General features: G+C 45.3%; 1 protein-coding gene across 1 annotated transcript in view; it reads right to left on the bottom strand.

Moving 5' to 3' along the window:
• Positions 1-7,337, bottom strand: part of BPIFC (BPI fold containing family C) — a 23,239-nt gene extending 15,902 nt beyond the window's left edge. The window contains exons 1-5 of the mRNA XM_015567573.1: positions 7,309-7,337; positions 6,890-7,018; positions 5,527-5,682; positions 5,330-5,393; positions 3,306-3,366 (exon numbers count right to left, since the gene is read on the bottom strand). Coding sequence (XP_015423059.1) covers positions 3,306-3,366; positions 5,330-5,393; positions 5,527-5,682; positions 6,890-7,018; positions 7,309-7,337 — 439 coding nt within the window. The remainder of the gene's footprint in view (positions 1-3,305; positions 3,367-5,329; positions 5,394-5,526; positions 5,683-6,889; positions 7,019-7,308) is intronic.
• Positions 7,338-10,701: the final 3,364 nt, after the last annotated feature.

The following is a 10,701-nucleotide window of genomic DNA, read 5'->3' as shown; positions in this document are numbered from 1 at the left end:
AATATTATATTAGTTTCAGGTCATCCTCACTTTATAAGATCCAGGAAAAGTAGGTAAGTCAAAAGAAGAAAGTAAAAACCCTTTTAAATCACATTACCCTGAGAGAAACTTAAAATTTCGGTATATACCCTTTTTATTTCTCTCTGTCTCTTTCTCAATGTACATAAATTCTTTTTTTTTTCTTTTCTGAGCCTTTTTTTTAATTGCTTAAAGTATTACAAAGGGTATTACATATGTGTCCTTTTTTTTCCCCCGCCCTTGACAATCCCCTGGCCTCCCCTACCCCCCAGTGTCTTATGTCCATTGGTTATGCTTATATGCATGCATACAAGTCCTTCGGTTGATCTCCATAAATTCTTTTTTTTAAATATATATTTTATTGATTTTTTACAGAGAGGAAGAGAGAGAGTTAGAAACATCAATGAGAGAGAAACATCGATCAGTCGCCTTCTGCACATCCCCTACTGGGGATGTGCCCGCAAACAAGGTACATGCCCTTGACCGGAACTGAACCCGGGAACTTTCAGTCCACAGGCTGATGCTCTGTCCACTGAGCCAAACCAGTTAGGGCATTCTTTTTAAAGAAGGAATTAGACGAACAAGTCACTTGTCAACATTAAGCCATACGTATTAGGTTGGTATAATGAGAGACTTTCAAGTTCTATGTTAAAGCCTCCTAGGTAGTTAGAACTTAATTTTCTCACAATAAGCAGGCATCACTGTTGTAATTAGAAGTAATTTTTAAAAAGAAATATCAAGAGAGACAGACAGACGGGAGTAAAATCCACTAGGTTGGAGAGGCCAAGGACATTCTCAGGCACAGTGCTACTGATTCACATCCTTTTTGTACTATCGTTTTCAGAGCCAAGCAGAAGGCCGGGCAGGGGGCCCGGGGCCAGGGGCCAGTGGGCATGGCTTTCAGGAAGCATGGACGTCAGTGCCTGGGATGGGTTATGTGTGCGGTGGTGCGTTGCTCAGTTCCCGCCCTGGCCTGGAGCTGCTTTCCCGACACCAAACACCACCAACACCACCATGTGCTCTGCGACAGGAAGAATTCCTCCCTAGAGGCAGGCCATGAGCACCACAGCTTCCCTTCCTGCACGTCATGTTTGGTTTATTCCATAGAAGGAGATGCGAAGGAAGAAGAGATGAAGCGATTTGCCAAGGTGAGGGAGCAATACTATCCTATGACGCCATAGTTTTAAATCTGTTTTCAAATTCACAATCTCCATGGACCCACCATCAGACTGTGAGGGAAGCAGGGCCGTGATCACTTTACAGGTGAGGGCAGTGCAGCTCCCAGAGGTACAGAAACTTGCCCAAGGCAAGCTAGGACATGCGACTCCTCCACCAGTTCTTTCTTCACTCCCTTTCTCTTTTTTTTTCTTTCCCTGCCTCCCCAACACATTCATTTTCTTTCATCCACCTGGATCCACTCATCAGTCCATTTGCCTAGCCGCCCATCTCCTGTCATCCCCTCATCAATCTAATATTTATTAACCTAGTGAGGCTTAGGCACTGTGCCCGGTGCTAGGAACACAGAGATGAGTCACAGTCCCTGCCCTCGTGGAACTCAATAGTCTGGTGGAGGAGACAGACATATAAACGGGGAATCAGAAGACAGGGTAGTAAGAGCAGATCTAAAACTGAGCTCTTGATGGTCCTACTACAAACCTATTCTCACAGTCTTCCCCATTTGGGTAAATGGTAATTCCATTCTTCCAAGGTTTTGGTTGCTCAGGGTAAAAACCTGGGGTCATCCTTGACTCCCCTCATGACCTACATTCAGCGTGTCAGCGAATACCACTGTCTCTACCTGCAAGCTACATCCAGGACCTGAATGTGTCTCGCCTTCTTCATCTAGGCTCATGGGAGTTAGTAGCCTCTTAAGTGGTCTCCCTGCTTCCACCTTTGCCCCTCCCTCCTGTCTATTATTAATGGACAGAAGTCAAAGGGATATTCTTAAAATATAGATGAGATCATGCAAGCATTGCTCAGAACTCTCCAAAGGCTTCCCAATGACCTACAGAGTCCTGGACATCTACCCATCTGCTTTCTCCTCCCTGACCTCATCTCCTGCTATCCCCCCTTAACCCTCAACTCCCTCTGCTCCCCATATGGCCTCCTCACAGTTCCTCTAGCACACCTGGCACGTTCCCGCTTCAGGACCTGTGAGCTTGTGGTTTCTTCTACTTGAAATGTTCTTTGCCCAGATCTAGGAGTGGCTCACTCCCTACTTCATTCAGATTCGTACTCTATGTTACTTTCTCAGTATCTAAAATGGCAACCCCTGGCCACACTATCTAAAATGAAAACCACTCCCCAGCTCCTCCCCTGCTTTAGTTTTGTTCTTATCACTTATCACTAGGATGCCATAGATTTTACTTATTATCTTGCTTGCTGTCTGTCTCCTCCCACTAGTTCCATGAGGGCAGGGATTTCTGTTTCCGAGCCTGAGAGCTGCATTCCAGCACCAAGAGCAGCACCTGGCTTGTACCAGTGGTGAATGAATGGGTGGACTGGAAAGAGAGAGACACTTTCAGAGTATCATGTGAGTACAGAGGAGGCGGAACTTTAGGGTGTGGACATCAGGTAAGGTTTCTTGGAAGAGAATATGCCTGAGCTGAGCCTGAAAAGATAAAGAGTGAACAAGACAAGGGATGGCCGAGGGGTAGCGAGTGGAAGGGACTGCATCCCTCACCATTTAGCACAGTGTTGGCAACGAAATAGGCACTGATAATGTCTACTAAATGAATGAATGGGTGAAGGGAGGGGAAGCTCTTCTAGGCAGAGAGTACAACATGAGCAAAGGTAAGGGGTGTGAGGTCAGGAAAGGCAGTTTGATTGCTGGAGCAGAGAAAGGTGCAAGATGAAGCAGAGAGAAGTAGGAGCCAGAGCATGGCGGCTGGGTCTTGCAGTCCACGTTAAAGCATTTGGACTTGATCCCGAAGTCAGCGAGGAGCCAATGAAGGGGATAACCTGGCCCAGATTAGCAGTAACCATTCAGAAGATGATGCATTTAGTGCCAGAGCTGGGATTAAAGCTTGTGAGAGTTTAATTCTCTGAACAGCATCTGGTCTCCTGAAGCCACCCCCGCCTGCAGAGAAGTTGGCTGCAGAAGCAAAGAGGAGGCTCCATACGCAGGCTGTGCCCCTCTGGTCCCCCACCTTCCCGAGGCTCTAGTTTGCAGAGTGGAAAGCAGACTGAAGAGGCGGAGCTGTATTGTGTGGAGAAGCAAACCTGGAGAGCACCAGAGTGGGAAGGTGGGGAAAGAACCATCCAGAAGAGACGGTTCAGAGACTCACCCTCCAGCATGCTGAGATTGGCATTCAGTGCTTCCACCTCTCCCGTGATAATGGGACAGAGCTGGCCATAAAAGGAATTTTAAAAAAATGCAGGTTATCATATGATACTGGAAACCTCTATTTATGGGCGTAGACCCTGCCAGCAAACGGCTAGGAGACAGTCTCCATTCGGCCATCAAGACTTTCTTTTAAATTAGTTGATGTCTATGGGCCTCAAGTTACGTATGTATGGGCGGCAAGTCATTGAATGCTGACTAAACTTCACAGCCACTGGGACTCCACCCAGGGAGGCCCATAAAAGAATGAGCCACTGCCTTTTCTTCCCGTGCATGACAGGACATGTGCCCCAGTCCATGCTGGAGGCGTCCCACCTGAGGAACCTGCTATGCCTTTCCCCTGCTCTGTCATCCCCATGCTGCCGGGCGTGGACACAGCTGGGGCCTCTACTTCCCCACTGGGCTGGTTCGACTAGATCCATTAGATCAGGCATCTATTTCAATTGAACCCCGCTTGGAATTAGAAAATAAACCTTGAATCAGACTCAAGCACATCTGGAGGAAGAAGAAAAGACATCGATGGACCTGCTGTGTGCCAGGCGTGTGCTACGCACTCAGGGTGGTGGTTACTAGTAAAGGCTCGGGAGGTGGGCTGCCTGGGTTGAATCCCTTGGCAAGTTACCTGTACTCTCTGTTCTCAGTTTCCTCATCTGCAAAATGGGAGTGACAATTGCATCTACCTCATCAGGTTACTAAGAGTAAGCATTCAGTATTATGTTAGCTGTTGTTTTAACCCCATTTCATCCTCGCTATAGCTCTGGGAGGTAAGCCCTACTGTCCCCTATTTACAAATGGGAAAACTGAAGAAGGGAGGCTGGCAGAGTCACCAGGTGTCACATCACAGCTCGACAGCTGTGGTCTCAGTATTCTCTTCATTTTCCAGTGGCTCAGAGGGAATACTAGAGGCAAAGCATCTGTGATTCCTAAGTTGTATGTAAACTCCAGGCAAACTTAACTGTTGGCCAAGAACCATGCCTCGTTCTGAACAAAGGAATGGTCAACTATGAGGTCCTTGAAGGTGGCAGCACTATTTCCCAGTCGCTCTTTAATGTGCACATCCACTGGCCCCCAGCCCCTGTCAGGTAAGGTGGAGAAAGACCGAGAAGCCTCAGTCCCTTGATGAGCCGGCAACCTCACTGGACTAGGCTGTTTACTATTTCCACGTGTTGATTTCCTAGCCGGTATTCATTAAGCACTGAGCTGAGCACGAGGGAGAGGAGATAGCCAGACACTGTCCTTACCCCTTTTTCAGAAAGGAGTCTCCCTTCGTTCCCACTCTTCCTCATCCCTCTCTCTGTCTCCCACAAATATGGGTCAATGGTTCAGGGAAGGTCTGATCAGGATTGGAAAGAGGGCACACAGCCAATCCTGTCTTTCCCCTTCCTCAAACTCAGACTTCTGGAATCTAGCTACTTGTAGCTTTGGAAACCATCTTAACTCACATTGTTTCTATTGGCTGGAAATAGCCTATCTTCTTTCCCATTCCTTACCTATCCAGATCCTACCTATATTTCAAGGCCCAGTTCAAGTTCTGCATCCTCTAAAAATGTCTCCGAGGATACTTCCAGAATCTATTTATTTAATTTTCCCATTTCTCTGAACCTCTTCAGTTCAATCTAATGATCATATAAGTATGTCCTAAATTCAAGTCCTCATTCAGTTATTGCTTCACAAGCCTGACTTTGGTTTCCCTAAAAAGATGGTCAGTTTACTTCCTTTTCATATCCCAACAGATGCTAGCCTACTGCTGGGCATGCAGTGGGTACACAATAAATAAATTCTTGTTGATTGTTTGGCATGAACTTGAGGAAGGGAATTCTATAGAATGATGTATGTGAAAGAGCCTTGGATGGTGCCTAGCACACAGTAGGTGCTCAATAAAGGTTTACTGACCAAGAATTAATTCAAGCATGGCAGATCTGCTGTTGATGGCATTTGACCATGGTTGTGTAACCTCTAAAGACTTACCATTTCATTTAAGTTCTTTAAAATGGGTTTCTCCATGGGCTCAGCAAAGGAGTTATACAGGACACTGGAGAAAAAAAGGAAATAAGAAAGGGCTTACTCAGGGACTGTACCTGTTGGTTATTAACCTCTCCTACATGCTGCCCGAGAATCCAGACCACCCCCAACTAGCCACCGTCCACCAGGGCACTCTCCCTCACCTGAGTTCTCCAGAAAACGAGACGTGGGCGTGGCTCACTTGGGCGTGGCAGTCTTGGAGTTCCAGGTTTGGCTGACCCAAGTCATTTCGGGTCAGGGTAAGGATACCCGCGAAGTAGACCCCAGAGAGAAACAGATCAGCTCCTCCTGAGTCTTGGCTGTTGAGAGAAAAAGTGCAAGGTTAACCAGACCTCGGCAGGGGAGGAGATGGCTCAGTCCTCTATCCATGGACGCTGAGCTCCTGGAGGGCAGGACCCTTGTCACCTCTGGATTCCTGGCACCTACAACAGGTAGGATCAGAGCAGGTGCTGAATGAATATTTGCTGAACAAATGAAGTAATGAATTATGGGAATGGTGACAGCTTTAGGGACCTTGGAAGTTATTTCATCCTCAGTGCCCTGCCCCCGCCCCAGTGGTTGAGCACATACTGAGCACCATTTGTATACAATGCTTGTTTAGAGAGAGAACATGGTTGGGGGCGGGGGGGAAGGGGTGGCCACACGTTATGTAGGAGGGGCATGGATGGGAAAGAAACACTTAGTCTGTGAACTCCTTGAAGGAGTGGAGTGTGTGTTACTCATGTTTATGTCCCCAGGACTTAGCTGGTGGCCGGATGCACAATAAGCATGCAATGTAAAGCTGATGACTCAGCAAAGACAAGAACAACAAGAATAAATACATGAATCCATGCTACTTATAGGAGGATATGTCATTTCTCCCCAGTCCATAAGAGTTCTTGGAGTTCTTGAGATGGGAATAAATGGTAACTAGTAGGCACTCAATAAATGCTTGTTAAATGACCAAGTGGGTGAATGAATGTGTTATTCTGGGGCACCAAACAAGGCAGACCTAAACATTATACCTAGGATAGCAACTTGTACTAGTGGGTGGTGTGTAAGCATACCTTGATTTGATCCCTTCTTTCTAAGGAGGGTCAAAGGCCTTTTGTTAGGGGAGAACTGGGCGCAAGCTAACTATCCTCCTCCAATCTCCCTGTGAGGTAGGAAGGCCCCACAGACGGCAAAGAGTGTTCAATGACTGGCTAAGATCATACAGTGACCCATGAGGCATCTCAAATGTTGAGCGCATGTCCATTTCTCCAACAGTCTTCTAGCTCTTAGGAAATCATAAAGGACCTTTCGACCAGTTACTCTGTCTTGCTGGTAAAGATGACTTTCAGCCCTTCCCCTCTGACACCCGGCAGAGATATTCTGATTTAATTCTCTCCTGGAAAAATGCTCTTGAAAAAGAGTTTTAATGGTTTGGAAAGAAGCCCAACATCAGAAACATTAGCAAATTTCCTCACTTCGGATTTCTGCTCCATTTCCCCCCACAATGGCAGCAGGCTTTTTAGGGATACTCACAAAAGTGGCGACTTGACTTCCCAGTGTGTGCTGATGTTGGCCGTGCCGTGGTTGGTCAGGGCCTTGACTCCCACCCCCGGCACAAAGGCTAATGACGTGTTGGGAAATGAAAGGGCATTGATTTTTATGCTGTAAAACAAGGAACAGAGGAGTTAGTGAGACACATCGCTAAGTAAGGGAAGATGGGAAATTCAGTTGTAGAAATCATGACTGTGAATTCCCAGGGAGCAAGGAACCCCGGGTCTGCAGTGGTGCCTCTAGGCACTGCCTTCTAATTCCCCTCAAACTCTGGGCAGGAAGCTCTTGTGCCATATTGAGGGGTTGGGGGTGTGTGTGTGGGGGGGAACGAGCCAGTTTGGAAGAAAATTTGCAAATAATCAATCTACTTTTTTAACTTCTTTGAAGACAAAAAGAAGTACCTTGCTATCATATCTTTTCCTTCAGCCATCCCAGTGTTTCTAAATAGGGGATATTAGTATTTTGGTTGGGACAACTAATTTTTTGTAGAGAACTGTTATACACATTGCAGGATATTTGGCATATGTGCCAACTAGCTAAATGACAGTAGTGCCCTCTCCCCCTCAATCACTGGGGCAATCTAAAGCAGTGGTTCTCAACCTTGGCTACACATTAGAATTACCCAGGAAATTTTTTTAAAATCCTGATTTCTGGGCCGCATCCTCCGGAAATTCTGTTTCTTTGTTATGGGGTGGGGCCACCACATTAGTAACAAAGAAACAGAATTTCCAGAGGATGAGGCCCAGAAATCAGGATTTTAAAAAGATTCTCAGGTGATTCTAATGTGCAGCCAAGGTTGAGAACCACTGATCTAAAAGGTGTCTCCTCCTCTTCCCAAAGGCCCTCTATGGGGACACTGTCTTCCCTAGTTGAGAAACTGACTTTATAGAGTTAACTTCCCCCTAAGATTCTCTGATCTGTCAAACAGGCAACTAGGAGGCAGTGGGTTGCATGTAATCTACATAGGTAGATGGCCACATGCATTATGGTAGGTTATTGTTATGAACATCGACTGAGCGATTACTCCCTGCCAGGCACTGTGGTGAGCACTTCACATGTATTTGCTCATTTTAACCCTCACGATAATCCTATGAGGCTGTTGCTGTTTTTGCAAACTGCAATTCAGAGATGAGAAGGCCAGAAACTTGGCTGAAGTCATATATAAGTGGTAGAACCAAATCTGGAAACCTCCTCAGTCTGCCTTCAGACCATGTTCTTATCCACGAGGCGATGCCACTTCATTATTATGCAAAGGGCACTCGACTTGGAGACAAGTTTTGTGCTGGCTGTGCAACCTTGGGTAAGACACGTCACCTTTTCCAGTTAATCACTCAGAGGAAGTGTTACAGGCAGGTGACGGAGACAAAATGAGGCCACCTGTGCATCATTGTTGCTTAGCAGGAAGGCATTGTTGTGAGCTAAGATCAGGAAGATTGCAAGACGTAAGTGTGACAGCTGATAAGAAATGGTTATTTTGCTATCTCATCTACTTTGCATCCTTTCCTACTTATTATCCGTGACACAGCCTGAGACCCACAGTGGGAAGAGGAAATCTTGGAAATGTTTTCCTTTCGATACTATGGGTCTTAGCCATTCTTTGTAACTACTGTAGAGTATTCCAAGCTGTGGATGCCTTGTTAAAACAACAATAATTCCTTTGTTGGTGTCATTCAAACAACAGTCATTTCTTTGTTGGTGTCCACCAACAAGGGTGTTTCCAGTGTTTCTGTACTGTAAACAAAACCACCCTGAAAATCCACATACATGCAGTTTATGCACGTGTTTCTCCATGGAGGCTGCCAAGAAGCAGAATTGTTGGGTCAAAGGGCATGCCTAAAAAAAGGCTGCTGGCCCTAGCCAGTTTGGCTCAGTGGATACAGCGTTGGCCTGCAGACCAAAGGGCCCTGGGTTTGATTCCGGTCAAGGGCACAGACCTCAGTTGTAGGCTCCTCCCCAGCCCGGGCCCTGGTCAGGGCTCGTGCAGGAGGCAACCAATCGACGTGTTTCTCTCACATCGATGATTCTCTCTCTTTACCTCTCTCTTCCACTGTCTCTAAAAATCAATGGAAAAATATCCTCAGGTGAGGATTAACAACAACAATAACAACAAAAAGGCCCCTGTAAATCTGTCCAATAAAGATACTATGCGAGCCACATAGGTAATTTAAAATATTCCAGTAACCACATTAAAAAAACGGGAAAAGAAACGAGAGTAATTTTATCATTTTTAACTTCACCCAACACATCTAAAATATCATTTCAATGTGTAACCAATATAAAAATTATTAATGCAATATATTTTCCTTTTGCCAAAATAAGTCTTCAAAATATGGTACATATTTTATACTCATGATACACCTCAATTTAAACACTGACTTTTCATCAGAAATACTGACCCGTATTTAGATGGCATAAAATTTTCAATTGAAAAAGTAAACTTACAACTTGTCCCAAGCATACTTAAAAGTTTTCCAATAACTGAATCGAGTATCGGTTTTTAAATTAAAATTAAATAAATTTGGAATTAAGTCATATTTCAATTGCTCAACAGCACATGTGGCTAGTGGCTACTTGTTTGGACAGCATGGGTCTAAAATTCTTGTACCAGCTTATCTACTCCCACCAGCAGTTAACAAGAATTCTTGTTTCTCCTCATTTTCATGTACCCTTGATGTTATATGATTCACCCTGGATTTTTCTGCTGTGGCATTCCCATCATTATACTTAAATAATTATTTAAAAAAATAGCTTACAATTTTTTTCAATTACGCCTCCTGCACGCCCCCTCCTGGGGATCGAGCCCGCAACCCGGGCATATGCCCTTGACCAGAATTGAACCCATGACCCTTCAGTCCACAGGCTGACATTCTATCCAAAGAGCCAAACCAGTTAGGGCAATAATTAATCTTATAAATATATATTTATTGTCCATCTCTCTCACTGGACATCAAGGGCAGAGGATTTATCCGTGTCATTTACTACAGTATTTCCTATGCCTAGAATAAATCCTTAGTACATAGTAGATGCTCAATAAACACTTGTTGAATGGCTGGCTTTAATCACAGAATAGAGCAACTGCCAGGAACTTTCCCTAGAACACCACCCCTCTTCTTTCACAAAATACTCTTGGTTTTATAGAATGTCATCCTTCATAGCAGGGAAATTACTACTCTAAAGGGCTAGGGTAGCAGGGAATTATCACTGGATTGACAAAGCATTGTGGGTGGGACTGCTTTGCATGAGGCCAGTGGAAGAAACTGGTGTTGCTCCAGAGGAGGAAAGGCCAAGAGAGCAAGAGGGCAGAAGGCCATGTGCCCTGGGACCTCTGAAATCGTGACCAACCTTTACAAAAATTAGAGAACCTTTGATGGAGTAGTTATTCTTGGGACTGTGGCTGAATTCTGTTTCTAGGTTTATGGGGGTGAGGGTAGCAATGGAATGAGCAGGAATTTCCTTTAGAATTCGAGGGATAAGATGGCTGCAGCTGACAACTGTATTGAATTAGGATTCTCATTTTAGGCGAGAGACAAGGACATAAGGATACTCAGACACTGAGCAGATTCGCCAGGTGCACACAACTAGTATGCAGCGGAGACATGACCTGGACCCAGGTGTTCTGACCCAAATGTCACACGTTTTGTCAACTTCATGACCCTTTTTTCCTTTGGTTATTTTTTGATAAGCCTCTCACCAAAGGTTGGTTAACTTCCACTCTGCAGGGCCTGATGTTACAGCAGAGAAAACATTGGTTCTCAGAGGGGCTAATAAAATGGCTCAAAATCCCAGAGCTAACA

Source organism: Myotis davidii, unplaced genomic scaffold (genome assembly GCF_000327345.1).
Source record: "Myotis davidii unplaced genomic scaffold, ASM32734v1 scaffold120, whole genome shotgun sequence".
Lineage (NCBI taxonomy): Eukaryota > Metazoa > Chordata > Mammalia > Chiroptera > Vespertilionidae > Myotis > Myotis davidii.
The sequence above is the reverse complement of the archived record's forward strand: the minus strand, read 5'-3'. Positions and strand labels throughout refer to the sequence as shown.